A 19099-nucleotide genomic window follows, 5' to 3' on the forward strand; every position below is an offset into this window, starting at 1 on the left:
AAGTTGAGCCTTTGCCCACTGAAGTCGGTCACAATGCCATATTGCAGTCAAGTCAAGACCCTAGTGAGGATGAGCTTCCCTGAGAAGGTTTCTGACAGTTTGTGCAGAAATTCTTTGGTTGTGCAAACCCACAGTTTTATCCGGGTGGCTGGTCTCAGACGATGCCGCAGTTGAAGGAGCCAGATCTGAAGGTCCTGGGCTGGCGTGGGTACTCGTGGTCTGCGGTTGTGAGGCCGGTTGGACGTACTGCCAAATTCTCTAAAATGACGTTGGAGGCGGCTTATGGTAGAGAAATTAACATTAAATTGTCTGGCAACAGCTCTGGTGGACATTCACACAGTTAGCATGACACTTGCATGCTCCCTCACAACTTGAGGCATCTCTGGCATTGTGTGGTGTGACAAAACTTCACATTTTAGAGTGACCTTTTCTTGTCCCCAGCACAAGGTGCACCTGTGTAATGATCATGTTGTTTAATCAGTTTCTTGATTTGCCACTGGTCAAATGGATTACCTTGGCAAAGGAGAAATGCTCACTAACAGGGATGTATAGAAATTTGTGCACAACATTTTCATGTCAGCTCATGAAAATAGAATCTGCACTTTACATGTTGCATTTCTATTTTTGTTCAGTGTATACATACTTTAGAAATACATTTTCGGGACGGAAAAACTTTGTGTAAACTTAAACGACTACAGGACCTAAATATAAAAAAATATATATCATCTTTGAGAACTAACAATCACTAAAATAAAAACTAGACAGTTAGAGATAATTACAAATTTAGAAGTATGTTATTACGTTTGAGCAAAATAACAGAGCATTTGCCATGGCAAAAGGGATAGAATCGCAGGAAATTAGCTTGACTAAAACTGCAACATTTTCTCTCAGCTCGATGGCAAAATGTGTAGAATTACAGGAAATTAGTTTTAAAACGTCAAAAATGTATCTCAGATCCATGGAGAAATGTAGAACATTTCTGAAAATTGGCAAAAATAAAAAAATAACATGGTCTACAATAAAAAAAACAACAACATTGTCTACACCGCCAAAATGGGGATCTCAAAAATTCTCTCTCAAATCCTGCCTCGCCGACGGGCTGACCATGCCCATTGCCACACCCACTAACTAATCCCTTTTTGATCTAGAAAAAAAACTCTGGCCTTGTTGTATCTTTCATCTCACAGTCCTTTGCTTCTGGATTTCAGTTGCCATTCATCCATGTAAAACATGTTTAAACTCTGACAAACAAGTATTAGGGTTGTGACAAATGTAAAAACAAAAAATGCCTTACCATTTCAACTACCATCATAAAATGATGTGAATTCACAATTCAGATATAGTCCTGCGTATGACTGCTAAGGGTGATGCAGTTCAAATCTACCGCAGTCCAGGCTACCTACCAGACGGCACTCACCTTACTGCTGCACTCCACCTAATCAGCAACAATATAATTAATGCCGTCTTTTGGTTCTCTGTTGTGTGCCTCTCCTCCACGTTATCAGTTGTCAGTACATGGGACTTCAGTCCCACTTCTCATCAAGGTTATGGCTTGTTGCAGTGATGTATGACGACGTGTTTATAGACGTCCAACCATCTGTTGTTAATGCCACGTATGGTGTTTGAGAGCTCGTATGGTGTTTGAGAGCTCGTATGGTGTTTGAGAGCTCGTATGGTGTTTGAGAGCTCGTATGGTGTTTGAGAGCTCGTATGGTGTTTGAGAGCTCGTATGGTGTTTGCAGAGCAATCATTGTACAATTTCTCCATCCAGGCCATCACGTTGTTTTTACATGGCATCTTGGAGTCTATATACCATTAGGGTATTGAAGCTGACATCCTCTACCATTGACAATGGCTGCATATCAACTGCAATCAGCACTGTGATTTTCTCACTCTGTCCCTTATCACACTGCTGCCAGCAACAATTTGGGTCTCACGTTGCCTCCCTTTCAACGTTGCACCTGTAGCCTGCTGCCACACTAGCTCAATTCCAACTCATTTCATCACTTTCTCATTTAACTTCTCAAAGTATTGCCATAGAGGATTTCACTGCTGTGACTTCCCTGTCTTACTCTCTGCCATTTTTCCAACTGTTAATGATGATGAATAATTGATCATTTGAAAGATTCATTACTCCTCCTACTAGGCCTATAGTATTTTTGCATTAGGTATTTGTAAAAAAAATGTTTTGCCTTTATGATGATGATTAAGACCTGTTAGTGGCAGTTTTGTGATAACTGCACTGTGATTTCAATTCTGTGAAAAAATGTTTTGGGATTTTTTGTAAACGTTAACGATCACAAATCCATGTAAAAGTTTAAACGTCACACTCATAACAAGTATGGTCAGAAAATGATCAGCATCCATTTTGAAGCTGTAATTGATCAGTGACCCCTTTGGGCCCAGAATCACCCTGATATTTTGAGGCTGGCTTTCAAAGATGAGTTACCAAAATTAAACCCATTACAGGAGAGAATTCCCATAAGTCTCTAGCTTAGTAGAAAAAAACACCTCTGTGAGAAAAAAATCATCCAGCCTGCAATATTTCCAGTTTAGGAAATTATGATTCAAGCTATTGTGTGTAAATTAAGCTCAGAGGTCCTCAAAGTGATACAGTATGCAAGGCCAGCGCCCTCACCTTTATTAAGAGTACACCGACAGAGCCGGCCAAGCATCCATTGCAATTTACAGACTCATCACTTTTACCTAAATGGTAATCCCACTGGAACAGTTAGCACATCCCTCAATGAGCCTACAGAGAACCCTCTCTTAAATGAAATAACTTACAGATGATTTGGTGGCTTGCATTAGCACACGTGCCTCTCAATAAAGACCTATGCTATAAGGGGGGAAATCAATAGAGAGACACATCTGGACATATTTAAACCACGAGCTAAAATCTCCAGGTGTAACATTATCTGGGGTCGGACCAGTCTCTCGTGCTTCGGGCTCATTGATGACTTCGCAAGACGGCTACGCTAATTAGCACACATCGGCTCAACATAGATCTCCGAACGGACACGGAGCGATAACACCCAGTGGAAGTGTCTTTATTGTGCTCCTTCGGGGGCTTTTAAAGAGTGCCAGGCAGAGACGTGGCCATTACTGGTCATTAAACATGGCGTACTGTTCAGACGTAACCGGATTTTCTCCCTCACATAGATCTGACATAATATAGGGCCTGCCAGGAGTCCCCCTTCCCAACGAGGTGCCAATACTCTCTAGAAATCACTTAAACAGAGATGAATCAACAAGCCTGTGAGATAAATAGAGTAAACAAATTGCTATGCCATTGCCTGCCTCTGTAGGCATACCAAGGGGAATTAAAAAAGAACATGAGAGGTGCAATGACAAAGGACTAGAATTACTTAGACACACACGAGCACACACACAGACACACAGGAGCACACAAACACTAGAGCACACACACACAAACTTATTTGAGATTCATTACAATGCTTAGCTAACATTAGCATTACATAAAATACCCCCAGCCTAAGGTTTTATCTGGTACCCTCTCTATCCAATGTTGTAACGCTACAATTATAGACTAAAGTTACTTTTCAATCTGATTTCAGAATGAACAAATTGAGCATGTGCCTCCCAATGCTCTAATTCTGCTACAAACATCATTGAGAGGAAAATATCATAAAATGATGAACACTGACAGCTCAACTTATTCTAATGTCATTTTTAACAACAATGTTCTACTTCAAGGTCGTTGCATAATGGTAGTATATTCCACAGAACCTTCTTTACAAAGTCGAAGGCATGAAACAAGGTTCTGGTGTAAGCATAGCTACCACCTCAGGGTTGCACTGCAGATAAAAATCTATCCAAATTCCACCCGCTTCTCTCTGTTGCTAAAATACATTGATGGCATCGAGCTCCTCCAAGGTTAGTTCATTTAAAAGCAACTCATTTAAAATCGTCTAAGAGGCTGGCCCTTTCATAAGACTGGGTTGGATTCTGGCAGCCATGGCAGAGTCAGCTGTCGTCTTCCTTGGCGGAGCGACAAGTTGATATTTCATTTGAATGCACAGTGCTCTTGTGGTGGGCTGACGCAAAGGCTATTACCCAGAGTGCCCATGTGAGCCGAGTGGCCAGCCCCAGGAGAGCTGCACCGTGAAGCACTTCAGAGAACCAAAAAATATGACATATAGCCTAAGCCCTCAGCATAGAGCATGGGTCAGGTACGGTATGCTATGGAATGTGCAAAATACATAGGGCCCTCCCTATTCAATCACTCTCAGTAATAGGTTTCCTTAATAAGTAGAAATCCATAAGGATATTGCACTACTAGCAATGGGGAAATCCATAAGGACATTATATTTTCTTTCCCCATTGCTAGTAGTGCAATATCAAGATAACATGGCTCAAGATGTTCTATTCTAATGTGTCTTTGAAATTAAGAATAAGATACTCAAATTGTATGTCTGAGCTCATTAAAACACTTCAACGTCATCTTTGGTATTCTACCCTGAGCTTCTGCCTACATGGAAACATGCTCTCCTCTATAGTAGGTAATTACTAGAGGTGGGGTTACCAAGGGACATGGGAGTTAGGGGCTTCAAAGACAAACAAAATGGAGGAATTAACCTCTCCTTGTAAAGGTAAAACACCAAGATCAAACACATCCTTTATAGTACATTTGCTAACTCAACAAGTGGATAAGGAATAGATGCAAGAGAATCCATAGTCTAGACTTATTCTTTCAACATTGATAGTGTCTCCGTGGACACAGGAGCAGAGAGCTTATAGTACATTGCCTTCGGAAAGTATTCAGACCCCTTGACTTTTCCACATTTTGTTATGTTACAGCCTTATTCTAAAACGTATTAAATAAAACATTTTCCTCAGCATACAGTTTTTTAATTATTTAATTATTATACATGTGCAAAAAATATGAAATTGCTCATTTACATAGGTATTCAGGCCCTTTGCTATGAGACTAAAAATTGAGCTCAGGTGCATCCTATTTCCATTGATCATCCTTGAGATGTTTCTATACATTTCTTGATTGGAGTCCACCTGCGGTAAATTCAATTGTTTGGACATGATCCAGGAAAGGCACACACCTGTCTATATAAGGTCCCACAGTTGACCGTGCATGTCAGAGCAAATTACCAAGCCATGAGGTCAAAGGAATTGTCCTTAGAGCTCCGAGACAGGATTGTGTCGAGTCACAGATCTGGGGAAGGGTACCAAAAAATGTCTACAACATTGAAGGACCACGAGAACAAAGTGGCCTCCATCATTCTTAAATGGAAGAAGTTTGGAAACACTAAGACTCTTCCTAGAGCTGGACGCCCAGCCAAACTGAGCAATCTGTGGAGAAGGGCCTTGGTCGGGGAGGTGACCAAGAACCTGATGGTCCCTCTGACAGAGCTCTAGAGTTCCTCTGTGGAGATGGGAGAACCTTCCAGAAGGACAAACTGCTCTGCAGCACTCCAACAATCAGGCCTTTATGGTAGAGTGACCAGACAGAAGCCACTCAGTAAAAGACACATGACAGCCAGCTTGGAGTTTGCCAACAGACTCTCAGACCATAAGAAACAAGATTCTCTGGTCTGATGAAACCAAGATTGAACTCTTTGGACTGAATGCCAATCGTCACATCTGAAGGAAACCTGGCACCATCGCTACGGTGAAGCATGGTGGTGTCAGCATCATGCTGTGGGGATGTTTTTCAGTGGCAGGGACTGGGAGACTAGTCAGGATCGAGGGAAAGATGAACGGAGCAAAGTACAGAAAGATCCTTGATGAACACCTGCTCCAGTTCGCTCAGGACCTCAAACTGGGGCGAAGGTTCACCTTCCAACAGGACAACGACCCTAAGCAAACAGCCAAGACAACGCAGGAGTGGCTTCAGAAATGGATTGGCCCAGCCAGAGCCCAGACTTGAAGCTGATCAAACATCTCTGGAGAGACCTGAAAATAGCTGTGCAGCAACACTCCCCATCTACAAACCTGTTTTTGCTTTGTCATTATTGGGTATTGTGTGTAGATTGATGATGGGAAAAAAACAATTTAATACATTTTAGAATAAGGCTGTAACGTAACAAAATTTGGAAAAAGTCAAGGTGCCTGAATACTTTCCGAAGGCCCTGTATGTATTAGTGCTGAGCCAAGCTCTGGCTTAGTAGCACTATACGTGATATACTGCAATATTGAGTGTGTTCACTCAGATTTAAGACACATACAATTAAAAAGACTTTCAAGCCATAGAAGTTCGTGACATATTACCGATGCAGGACTGCCATCATGCAACACAGATTAATTGGTCACACTGAAATTGCAATATTGAAATGAAGTACGCCTTACACACTTAAAACCCATTATTTTACACACATTTATTTAGAAATGGGAGAGAGCTGTAAAGTTCACAGTGGAAGCAGGGCGCAGTATAAAATCGACTGATTTATGATAAAAGCTTATTTTATAGGTAGAGCTAGCAGAAGTGTAGCAGCAAAGGCAGTGGAAGTGGAGGCAGAGGTAGAGTAGATAAAGCTATAGCACAGCAACAGCTATAGATGTACAATAAAGGAGCTGGTTACTGGTGGCAACAGGATGCTGCTGCTAATCGTTATCAGAGAGACAGTAATTGTGAGAGAAATTCATCCTGGATTACAGTACATAAATTAGAGCCTTAAATGAAATGAGGACAAACATCCTTAACCTCAATTACTCTGTGTTCATCTCTATGGCTGGAATGAGGTAGATTTGGTACGTCTCTGATGCAGAACTGAGGGAGAGAGACCAACCCACACACATCCCTGGGATCATAGTGGGAGGCTGGGGAATGGATTAACAAAGCATATTAAATTATTTGAGAAAAAATATATCAGGGAAGGCTCAAGAGAAGAGCAAGAGCTGTCTTATGTGCTCTCTTCAAGAACATTTTGGGGGGGGGGACTAGTATGCATTTTACTTTGTCTTTTCCTATGTCTCAACTGTGCTGATTAGTGTTTTCCTGTGCATATTATATAACGGTATAGTTTTGGGTCTATTTTTCTAAATGATTTATTTTAAATAGGGAAAGCAATATTTTCCAGTATTTCATACAGAGTAGATAACTCAAGCGTTAAGAGATAATGTCAAGATTAAACTGCACAATTATGGGCATTAAGTGCTGATTAGCAAATATAATCTTCCGATTAAAGGATTGTAGATAATTCTAGGATTTCATCGCTTATTATCGATGAACAGACTTGCAGTTGAGCCAACAACTTTTTTAAAGTTCAAGTTTCAAGTTTTATTAGTCGTGTATACGAATCAGAGCAGGTGGTCAGTCCAGTTCAAGTGTTCTGCTGTCTGATGGCTTTTCAAATAGAAACTGTCTCTGAGCCTGTTGGTATCAGACCTTACCGTGATCTGGGGTCAGGATCTGGGGACCCAGGCCAAATCTTTTCAGTCTCCTGAGGGGGAAAAGGTGTTGTCGTGCCCTCTTCATGACTGTCTTGGTGTGTTTGGACCATGATAGTTTGTTGGTGATGTGGACACCAAGGAACTTTAAACTCTGGACCCGCTCCACAACAGCCCTGACGATGTGAATGGGGGCGTGTTCGGCACTCCTTTTCCTGTAGTCCATGATCAGCTCCTATGTCTTGATCAGGTTGAGGGAGAGGTTGTTGACCGGGCACAACACTGTCAGATCTCTGATCTCCTCACTATAGGCTGTCTCATAGTTTTCGATGATCAGGTCTACCTACCACTGTTGTGTCGTCAGCAAACTTAATGATGGTGTTGGAGTCAAACTTGGCCACGCAGTCGTGAGTGAACAGGGAGTACCGGAGGGGACTAAGCACGCACCCCTGAGGGGCCCCAATGTTGAGGATTAGCGTGGCAGATGTGTTGTTGCCTACCATTACCACCTAGGGGCGGCCCGTCAGGAAGATTGAACTCTTTGGCCTGAATGTCAAGCGTCATATCTGGAGGAAACGTGGCACCATACCTATGGAGAAGCGTGGTGGTGGCAGCATCATGCTGCAGGGATATTTTTCAGTGGCAGGGACTGGGTGAAGGTTCACCTTCCAACAGGACAACGACCCTAAGCACACAACCAAGACAACGCAGGAGTGGCTTCGGGACAAGTCTCTGAATGTCCTTGAGTGGCCCAATCAGACTGACTTGAACCCGATCCAACATCTCTGGAGAGACCTGAAAATAGATGTGGAGCAGCACTCCCCATCCAACCTGACAGAGCTTGAGAGGATCTGCAGAGAAGATTGGGAGAGGGTCCCCAAAAACAGGTGTGCCAAGCTTGTAACATTAGAGCCTTGAGTCTGCTCAAGGCTCTAATCGCTGCTAAAGGTGCTTGAACAAAGTACTGAGTAAAGTGTCTGAATACTTACGTAAATTTGATATTTAAAAATATATATAATAATAAATTAGCAAAGAAATCTAAAAACCTGCTATTGCTTTGTCACTATGAGGTATTGTGTGTAGATTGATAAGGAAAAAATATATTGAATCAATTTTAGAATAAGGCTGTAACCTAACAAAATGTGGAAAAAGTCAAGGGGTCTGAAGACTTTGCGAAGGCACTGTATACCTGTTTGCTTTAAGTGTGTGGTATCTTTGTCACAGAAAACAAGCTGTAATAGCAGGGATAGGAGATTCAGCACCATTGAAACTACTGACAGAATTCTGATGTTCAGCACCACTGGACAGCGACTGTCTCTGGTGCAGCCTGTAAATAAGGCCTAACCATGGAAGTAACTCTGTTTGATAGCCTGGTTAGTCATATTGACGTTTTTCAACCACGCTTTTGAAATATAAATAATAAGGAATACATGTTTACATTTTAGTAGACACTCTTATACAGAGCGACTTACAGGCGCAATTATGGTTAAGTGCCTTGCTCAAGGGCACATCGACAGATTTTTCACCTAGCCAGCTCGGGGATTCAAAAGAGTGATCTTTCAGTTACTGGCCCAACACTGTTAACCGCTAAGCAACCTGCCACCCTAAACCATTTAAACTAACCGAAAACAGTCCTCTTCATTGTTGCTTTGAAATCCCAACCAAAAAGTGTTACATATTTTCATAAAATAAAGTAACTTTACATATCTTTATCCAGGAGGAGATTAAGTGGCTACATTAAGCCAGATGTGATCCCAGGTCTCGATGAAGCTGAGAGCAGTTCTTGCATGTCTTGTTTTAGTAAACATGCAAGGCAAAGGGGATTTAGCATGGATCTACTCTGTCTTACAAGCACTCATGTCTGGCCGATTAACAAGCACAATGAGCAAGCAACAAATAAATTAGCATGGCAGCCGACAGACACAGCCACAGACAAACCATTCTACATCAAAGAAAGCTGGTGATTAGACCATGTCATCTTATAGCTCCCCAATGATCTCTATCACCTATATGTCATCATTTGTATCTAAAAGCCACCAATAAAATGCTAATTGTTCTTAAATGTTAATGTCCCACCCCACAAAATCTAAAGAGGCCCTTGAGAGGCAAAACCATGCCAGTGCCTGAATCTACGGATCTGTGCATTTCAAAGTCTGACATTAATTAGGTAAGGGATGGGATTTAAAGTGGAAGGTAGTAAAACTGTTTTACTTTGTTCCATCACAGTTAAATTTAAAAGAAGGGGCTTTATATAGTCTCAATTGAAAAATATTATTCATCTCAAGGGTAAAATAAAGGTTAAACAAAAACAACTGTAACTCATGAACTGATTTATCTCATTATGATTCATGATCCTATATCTACGCAGCATTCAGAATTTATACAAAGCAAAGCAAGCACATTTATGAACGTTTTTCAGTGCTACTAGCTACAGTTGAAGTCGGAAGTTTAAATACACATAGGTTGGAGTCATTGGAACTCGTTTTTTCAACCACTCCACAAATTTCTTATAAACAAACTATAGTTTTGGCCAGTTGGTTAGGACATCTACTTTGTTCATGACACACGTAATTTTCACAACAATTGTTTACAGACAGATTATTCTGTAAAGTCAGAAGTTTACATACACTAAGTTGACTGTGCCATTAAACAGCTTGGAAAATTCCAGAAAATTATGTCATGGCTTTAGAAGCTTCTGATAGGCTAATTGACATCATTTGAGTTAATTAGAGATGTACCTGTGGATGTATTTCAAGGACAACCTTCAAACTCAGTGCCTCTTTGCTTGACATCATGGAAAATTCCAAAGAAATCAGCTATGACCTCAGAAAAAAAAGTAGGCCTCCACAAGTCTGGTTCATCATTGGGGGCAGTTTTTAAACGCCTGAAGGTACCACGTTCATCAGTACAAGCAATAGTACGCAAGTATAAACACCATGGGACCACGCAGCCGTCATACCCCTCAGGAAGGAGACGCGTTCTGTCTCCTAGACATTAACGTACTTTGGTGTGAAAAGTGCAAATCAATCCCAGAACAACAGCTAAGGACCTTGTGAAGAAGCTGGAGGAAACAGGTACAATAGTATCTATATCCACAGTAAAACAAGTCCCATATTGACATAACCTGAAAGGCTGCTCAGCAAGGAAGAAGCCACTGCTCCAAAACCGCCATAAAGAAAAGTCAAACTACGGTTTGCAACTGCACATTGGGACAAAGATCGTACTTTTGTCCTCTGGTCTGATGAAACAACAATAGAACTGTTTGGCCATAATGACCATTGTTATGTTTGGAGTAAAAATGGGGATGCTTGCAAGCTGAAGAACACCATCCCAACCGTGAAGCACGTAGGTGGCAGCATAATGTTGTGGGGGTGCTTTGCTGCAGGAGGGACTGGTGCACTTCACAAAATAGATGGCATGATGAGCAAGGGACATTTTGTGGATATACTGCAGCAACATCCCAAGACATCAGTCAGGAATTTAAAGCTTGGTCGCAAATGGGTCTTCCAAATGGACAATGACCCCAAGCATACTTCCAAAGTTGTGGCAAAATGGCTTAAGGACAAAAAAGTCAAGGTATTGGAGTGGCCATCACAAAACCCTGACCTCAATCCTACATAAAAAGTGTGGGCAGAACTGAAAAAGCGTGTGCGAGCAAGGAGGCCTACAAACCTGACTCAGTTACACCAGCTCTGTCAGGAGGAATGGGCCAAAATTCACCCAACTTATTGTGGGAAGCTTTTGGAAGGCTACCCAAAACGTTTGACCCAAGTTAATCAATTTAAAGGCAATACTACCAAATACTAATTGAGTGCATGGTAACCCCTGACCCACTGGGAATGTGATGGAAGAAAAGCTGAAATAAATCATTCTCTCTACTATTATTCTGACATTTCACATTTTTAATATAAAGTGGTGATCCTAACTGACTTAAGACAGGGAATTTTTACTTGGATTAAATGTAAGGAATTGTGAAAAACTGAGTTTAAATGTAGGTGTATGTAAACTTCCAACTTCAACTGTATATAAAATCAATTAGTTGGATTATTTGTTGGATTTCAGTCCAACTGTCCTTTCTACCAAAAAACTCTGACACATGAGGCGAATCAAATGCCACCATTGTTAAAGAGTATTAACTCCTTATTTGTTGTTGTTAAATGTTGCCAAAATATAAATAGTAAAGTACAGATATTCCAAAGAACGTTTTACTTAAAGTACTTTACACCACTGATTGCATATCATTTCCCTGGTATAATAACCAAGAGCACCAGCCAGACAGATAGGCTTTGCAAGTTTACTTTCACCCGGTAGTGCCAGAGAGGAAAAACCACTTCATGACAGTCATGCTTGCAGCTTTACATCAAAGAAAACAGCTTGTCTGTAGATCAAACGGTAAAAAGAGCATGACTCATTACCAGAGCTACCTTTTTTTCTTACTGCGCGACTTTGTGCGCATTTGATGGAATTTCACAAAACATGTAGAGGGCCGTTTTGAACTAATCCCCGCCGTTTGTTATTGTTTTGATAACAAACAATGTTGTTCAGTCATGTTACCTAGCTAGCTCACAACCTGGTAACTTGACAGTAGGTCTTAGGCATATTTGATTGGCGCAGGAAGAAAGGAAAAGGGTCTGCTACTCATGAGATGTGTTTCAAAGGTAGGATTCACATAGGCCTAACTATATCAAAATCCTCTCTCTTTCTGGTGCTTCTTACATTCTGTTTGGTGCCTAACATATTACAGTTGGAAGCAGTGTGTATGTTTGTCGGAGAGAGAGAGTGGTATTTATGATGGCGACAGAGAGAGTGTGTGTGTGTGTTAACTGAAGAGTAAAGGTTTCACGTGTGAATATCAGTGACAAGTTTTTTTTGTGTAGCACGTGCATAACATTTAGATAACGGGAACAAGTGTCATGGGACTGGGTGAAAAGGACACACTCTGAATCTCCAAAAGTGACAGAGGTGACAGGTATTGTTCTGCCCTTAATGTCAGATAACCGGAGCTTACATTTTGACGAACAGGTATCAGTAGGAATGAAATATCCCATCAGAGAAGCTAGCCATAGTATTGGTATGAATTCAGGGCCTTGAAGCCACTGTCTGACTCCGTCTCCATTGTTATCCATACTGAGGAGCTATCCTCAACTGAGTGGTCAGTGATGTGGCCTGCAGCAGTTGAGAAATCTATATCTAGTCACTGATTAAAGGAGTCGATATTTGAAGCAGTAATTGGGTTTAACCTGCCGGGGTCCTGCCTCACTGCAGACTGGCAGGAACAGCTCATCAGATTAGGTCAACATTGGAAGACTATAGGGGGCAGAGGGCAAAAAAACTTTTCAATTTTCAGTTTAATTTAATGAGACCATACCAGCATCTCACCAGTGGAATCCTCATGCAGAGCAGGGCAGAGCAGAGCAGCACATTGGTGCGATTAGAAAAACCTACAGTTTTCTAAAATGAGAATTTCTCAACAACTGTTCATAATGCACTAGTGCATAACCCATGCATAAGTAAATATAAGTAAATACATCATTAAGTTCATCTATTAGCAACAGCCAATGATCTGTAAACAAGTGCATCACACATATAGCCTTCCAATTAAAACCAGGAGAAACACATTCATATCTTAAAAGCAGTGGTATATAAGGTGCATAATATTTTGTCCATTATGCTACAAATGTTGATAATGATATAGTCATTTCACACCACTCAGTGTGCTGTTACCCAGTGGCATAGCGCAGTTTGGTGAGGTGCCCCCCACAAGGTCCAAACAAGCCCCCCCCCCTTACTTCCTGCAATTCTACACATTTTGCCATGTGCCAAAGAGAACAATATTTGTTACATTCATGCTGGATGGACCTAGCAGCTGGGTCTTTTTTTAATGATCTCATTAGGTTATTTCCAGGATGCATGGCTTATTAGGGGCGTGGCTTTCAGTTTGATCTTATTGGACACCCATGAGAGTAAATGTAATTCCTGTTCATCATCATATGTTTGGATACTGCACATGTAAATTGTTCACTTTTGTTGTTGTTGCATTTGCCATATTCCTTGAGAATATTATGATTATTTATGACATATTATAATAAGGTACGCTACCTTTAATGCATAATAAGGTTGTATCCCAACAATGAGGTTTAAGAGAACTCAAACTTCTGTAAGTCTCATTGAAGATACAAAAATGTCAACATTCAACCTTAACGTGTGATAACTATACAACAAACTGATGAACAGGAATTACATTTACTCTCACGGGTGGCTAAAAATAACTATGTGAAAGCCACGCCCCTACTAAACTACACTGCCAGCTTTCTGATCTGACCTGATGTGTCATAACCCAACATCAACAACCCAACCGTGCTCTTTTTAAAGAAAGCAACCCAACTAAGTGACCCAACGCCTGCAACCCAGTAGTTGGGTCAACCAAACAACCTACCATTTTTTGTGTGTAGTTGGCTATTCATTTATCAAAATGAAAAGTAGTCTCTACTCACCCATATCGGCGTGCCTGGCTTTTCCCCAGTGTTCGGAGGCGTAATCCCCAGCACAGATCACCGCTGATCACTGCGCCGTTCTCCACCGTTCTCCAACACTTGGCTTCGTTCTATCCGTGGGCAATGCGCGCGTCGCCTCACTAGACAAACACGAAGACTGACTCACCTGCTCTCATGCTAAACAATTCATCCAAACGTTAATGGTTTAGATATCGCAAATTCAAGTTTACCCCCATGACTACATCCACGATTAGTTAACTTTTGTAGTTATATTCAGAATTGCGTTTAAGTTACGGATGAATGTAGGCTATTTGTGTCGTAAGGAAAAAATACCCCACGCACAAAACTCATATTTTTGTGCTATGGTTTTATCCACAACAGCAATACACCAAATAACGAAAACGCTAAAGGCAGGATGAAAAGTTAAATAAACTCTACATGTTGCTACAAAAAGAAAGACCCCCTTTCAAGATGCCCTCATAGCTGTCTTGCCACAAACATCAAGAGGAAGCGTCGTATTCTGAGGGAGACCAGAGGAATCCGGGCTGTCATTACAGTGTGCAGTCTGATGCGAGCGTGCGCCCGTGATGCGTGCGTGTGTAAGTGCGTGTGCTTGTGTGTGTCAGGCAGAGCTGCAGCAATGGAAACAACAGTTTAGTCTGCAGGTGGCTCTGTAAAATGACTGCCCTACTGGTTTATGGGCTCAGATTGATGTTTAATACACCCATTTTCTTTCTACCTCGATCGTCTTCCCACAACACTATTCTGCTAACCCTGTATCGCCTACGCACTCGATTCGGAAGGTAAATTCACAAATGTTGTGCTAACATTGAGGAATACTGAGGGCTACTGTACACAGGAAGGAACTGGCTTTATAATGAGGGATACCGGGAGAAAATCGGACCTCTATGAAATTAAAATGGTGGCCCTCTCTTCATTAAAATATATTTTTACCTGACCCTCCCTAAACACTTAAAAAACAACAACAAGTGAACCTCCCCTATACTCAAAATAATAATTAAAACATAAAGTGGATAGCAGAGAACATGCCTACAGGTTACCCAGTGGTGTAAAGTACTCCAGTAAAAAGACTTTAAAGTACTACTTAATTCGTTTTTGGGGGTATATTTACTTTACCCAAAAGTACTTGTTACATTTTGACAGGAAAATGGTCCAATTCACACACTTATCACAATAACATCCCTGGTCATCCCTACTGCCTCTGATCTGGCAGACTCACTAAACACAAATGCTTTGTTTGTAAATGATGTCTGAGTGTTGGAGTGTGCCTGGCTATCTAGCAATAAAAATGCAAATTTTGCCCTCTGGTTTGCTTTGAAAGGATTTCAACTTTTACTTTTGATACTTAAGTATATTTCAAACCAAATACTTTTATACTTTTACTCAAGTAGTATTTTACTAGGTGACTTTCACTTTTACTTGATTCATTTTCTATTAAGGTATCTTAACTTTTACTCAAGTATGAAAATTGAGTACTTTTTCCAACACTGAGTACCTTCACTCATAGGACAGACCACTACTGGGTTTACCAAAAGCATCGTAGCACTAAGATCATCTTAATTCTATTGACACTAAATGGACAGAATATTATCTTAGTGCTACAATACTTTTGGGAAACCCATTTGAGAGCCTTAGATATGCCATTTTAGAAACTGTTCTTGTTTTTGTATGCATTACATTGCGAAAGTAGCCAGAAGGTTGTGGATTCACAGACCACCGCGGACAAGGGTAGGGGTGAAAAGATATCCAATATAATAAAAGTTCTGCATGAATCTATCTATTTCGGTCCAGGAAAAAATTGCCTTTTATTAACTAATTTCATGCAATTTTATGTCAAGTTACATGACTGAAGACAAGCAGAATATTTTTTAATACCACAACAAAGCATGCAGCACTCTAGACTTTTTGATTTCTATACAGGCTATTGTTAAAAAAAGAGGACATCGGTAGTCTAAGTTTGGAACAATGCTAAAGTTCTCTATCAACTGTAAAAATGTAGCGCAACAGAACCAGTTTCAACTGAAGTATCTGATGTCATGACGTTGCCCTCTTTGGGTACAGCAAGCCCCATCCCCCTGTCTCCTACACCCAGGCTGCTGTGGTCAGAGAGAGGTCATAAATTCCTGGAGGAGATTATCTCCTCATGGCCACAGTATAGAGAGAGAGTAGAGTTTTCATAGAAGAGAACAAAGGAATTTCTTCCACCTCACAGAACTTGAGGTCCGAACAACATTTATGTTCTGGAGAAGGTATAAAAGATCGGTAAATAATCCAGCTACGAACTGGTCCGTTTGGTACAATTTTGTGAAACTCATGGGAGACAATACTGCCACATTACCATAACACTGTTTATATAATAGCCTCAGATATGAGGTTTACATCTAATTGTTGTATAAGATGAATGAGCGAGGATGATACTGTTTGTAAAATTGTGTAATGTGATTTTGGACTGTTTAATGAAGGTTAACTCCAATTCTCTTTTGAGTTGAACTAAATCAGAGGACTGCCCATGAGCACAGTTAGCACCTGGCGTCATGAGACAGCCTTTTTCTGCTCTCCTGAATAAAACCCCCACCTTGAGAATTTCTCAACAGACCATGTTGCTCTCAATTACGAGAGGACAAAGGTTGCAGACCAGCTTACCTCGATAATGAGAGGGCCAAGGTTTGAGACCAGACTGCTGAATCTTTTAACCATCCCACGTGGTTAAACTCTTAGACTATCGATACCGACAGAATAAGAACAAGTCTTTGATATTAATTACTAGTCTGCAGCTAGGAATTCGGTATCCTTGAACGCGAAGACCGACAACCGCCAAAACATTTATTCTATAACGACATTAATTAATGTCACTCTGAACTATCCATTCTAACCATGACAGAGAGGGCGGACAAACTCTCCAACAGAAACAAACTTTTCAACAGAGATCCCGACGACACACTGAGCATAAATATATACATTGATTGCAATTGTTCCCGAATGAGTGAGCGTTCATGTGCAAAGGATTAGCATTTCAATTGTTATAATTATCAACTGTGTGTTGTCTTATCTTTTGATTTTATTTTACCTTTATTTAACTAGGCAAGTCAGTTAAGAACAAATTCTTATTTTCAATGATGGCCTAGGAACAATGGGTTAACTGCCTGTTCAGGGGCAGAATGACAGATTTGTACCTTGTCAGCTCAGGGGTTTGAACTTGCAACCTTCCAGTTACTAGTCCAACGCTCTAACCACTTGGCTACCCTGCGTCGACCCCCACTTCCCTTTTGTACACCAAGCCGCGATGCCGGTGTATCCCACTAGGGAAACTCCTTTATCATTTCCTTGTAACTATCTACTCTTTGTTTATGCATTTCTGTGAGTTACTTAGTTAGTAAATAAATGATTTAAGACAATTGATGTATGGATGACTCATAGTGAAGACTGGGTTCGTGCAGAATGAGACTAACATTTGGAATGAGACGAACATGAGGTAAAGAAGAATTCCTTAATCAGAAGACTATTAATCAGATATGAAAATATCTGAAAGTTATATTGGGAAAATTATAACTTTATAATCTGAATATTTTCCTTGGTGCTCCGACTTCCTAGTTAATTACAGTTACATGATAAATCAGTTTAATCGCTTAATAATAATTACAGAGAGTTATTTGATAAAGATTAATCTTCAGTTTAATGATGCCAAAGACATGACACTGATTATATATGAATTCAAGAAAAAGCCCGTTGTTGTTTAACACAGCAGCCGCCTATCATCAGGTAGGCCTATATGCACTGGTAACTTTTTTATTTTGGGAAACTATCATTTCGAATTTATTCTGTTTTATTCCATGATATTTTTGTTAGAACATAGATTTGTGTTGACTGTGATTAGGGCATGGGAATATAAAATCATCTGCTGGGCTAAATTGACAAACTAAAGTGTAGGCATGTTTAGATCACTGCATGATCCTCAAACTAAAGACTGGCCAAACTTGTTTCTAAATGTGAATTCAAAGACACTGTAGAATTACTGTATAGCCAAATAAGGCATAGTGCCGAAAGACCTGCTGGAACAGTGCCTCAATGCCCTGGAGAACGGAGAGGGAGGGATAAATTATTATATTATATTATTATATTTAGTCTGGACATATACTGAGCAGGAGTTGACATAGTGAGCAATGTCCTGCTCCAAGGTTGGCCACCAGTACATTCCGGAGATAGATTGAATAGTGCGGATGATACCTTGGTGTCCAGCGACAAGAGATATGTGGGCCCAGGTCAACAGCCGATCACTTATACCAGTGGGAACGTAGGGGCTCTCTGAAGGACAGGTAGTAGGCACGGGTTCCCTCTCCAGAGCCTGGCGAATGCCCACATCTACACACCAACGACTTGGGAGGGAGGAATGATGGGTGCAATCAGGAAAATAACCCCTCCCAAATTGTAGAGACAGGATGTTTTGATGACAGGCTTTGATGTTCTTTGAACCTGGGCGATATGACAAGGTGAAGATGAATCTAATGAAGAATTTGCTTGGCGTGGGTTCAGCCGCCTCGCAGTCTGTATGTACTCCAGGTTCCGTTTGGTTGGTGAGAATGAAAAATGTGTCCTTGGCACCCAACTGTTGCCCCGCTCCTCTAATGCCAACTACACTGTTCTTCTCTGCAGGAGACTGTTTTGTTGAGTAGTATACCACATACAATTTCTGTGGCCCCCACACACACTTCTGAAGCGTCCAAGGAAAGGTTGTCAGGATCCTCCGCTATTTGGAGATGAATCCTCTCGGGTGTTGCCGAGGTGGTTGAGAACGCAGAGGATCTAATCCATTACCGTACCCAGTTGAGCCAGCTGGTCATGATGTTGACGGAGTCCGTGTCCAGTTTGTCGACCATCTGTGAGATATCGAATCAAATTGTATTTGTCACCTTTGCCAAATACAACTGTGAAATGCTTACTTACGAGTCCTTAACCAACAATTATGTTCAAGAAATAGAGTTAAGAAAATAAATAATACAAAATAAAGTCAAGTAAAAATGTTTTATTAAAAGGTAGCACAATAAAATAACAATGACGAGGCCATATGCAGATATTGGTACCGAGTCAATGTGCGGGGGTACAGGTTTGTTGAGAAAATGTGTACATGTACTGTAGGTGGGTGTAAAGTGACGATGCATAGATAATAATCAGCGAGTAACAGCAGTGTAAAGGGGGGGGGGGGGGGATTTCATGAATTGCAA

At 40.9% G+C, this 19099-nt stretch overlaps 1 protein-coding gene across 1 annotated transcript in view; it reads right to left on the reverse strand.

The window, feature by feature from the left end:
• The window catches only part of LOC139409961 (leucine rich repeat transmembrane neuronal 4 like 1), a 67411-nt gene extending 53442 nt beyond the window's left edge, over positions 1 to 13969 (reverse strand). The window contains exon 1 of the mRNA XM_071155374.1: positions 13860 to 13969. Within this exon, the coding sequence (XP_071011475.1) occupies positions 13860 to 13863 (4 nt within the window). The 5' untranslated portion in view covers positions 13864 to 13969. The remainder of the gene's footprint in view (positions 1 to 13859) is intronic.
• Between the last annotated feature and the right edge of the window lie 5130 nt (positions 13970 to 19099).

The sequence above is a fragment of the Oncorhynchus clarkii genome, chromosome 5 (genome assembly GCF_045791955.1).
Source record: "Oncorhynchus clarkii lewisi isolate Uvic-CL-2024 chromosome 5, UVic_Ocla_1.0, whole genome shotgun sequence".
NCBI classification, from domain to species: domain Eukaryota; kingdom Metazoa; phylum Chordata; class Actinopteri; order Salmoniformes; family Salmonidae; genus Oncorhynchus; species Oncorhynchus clarkii.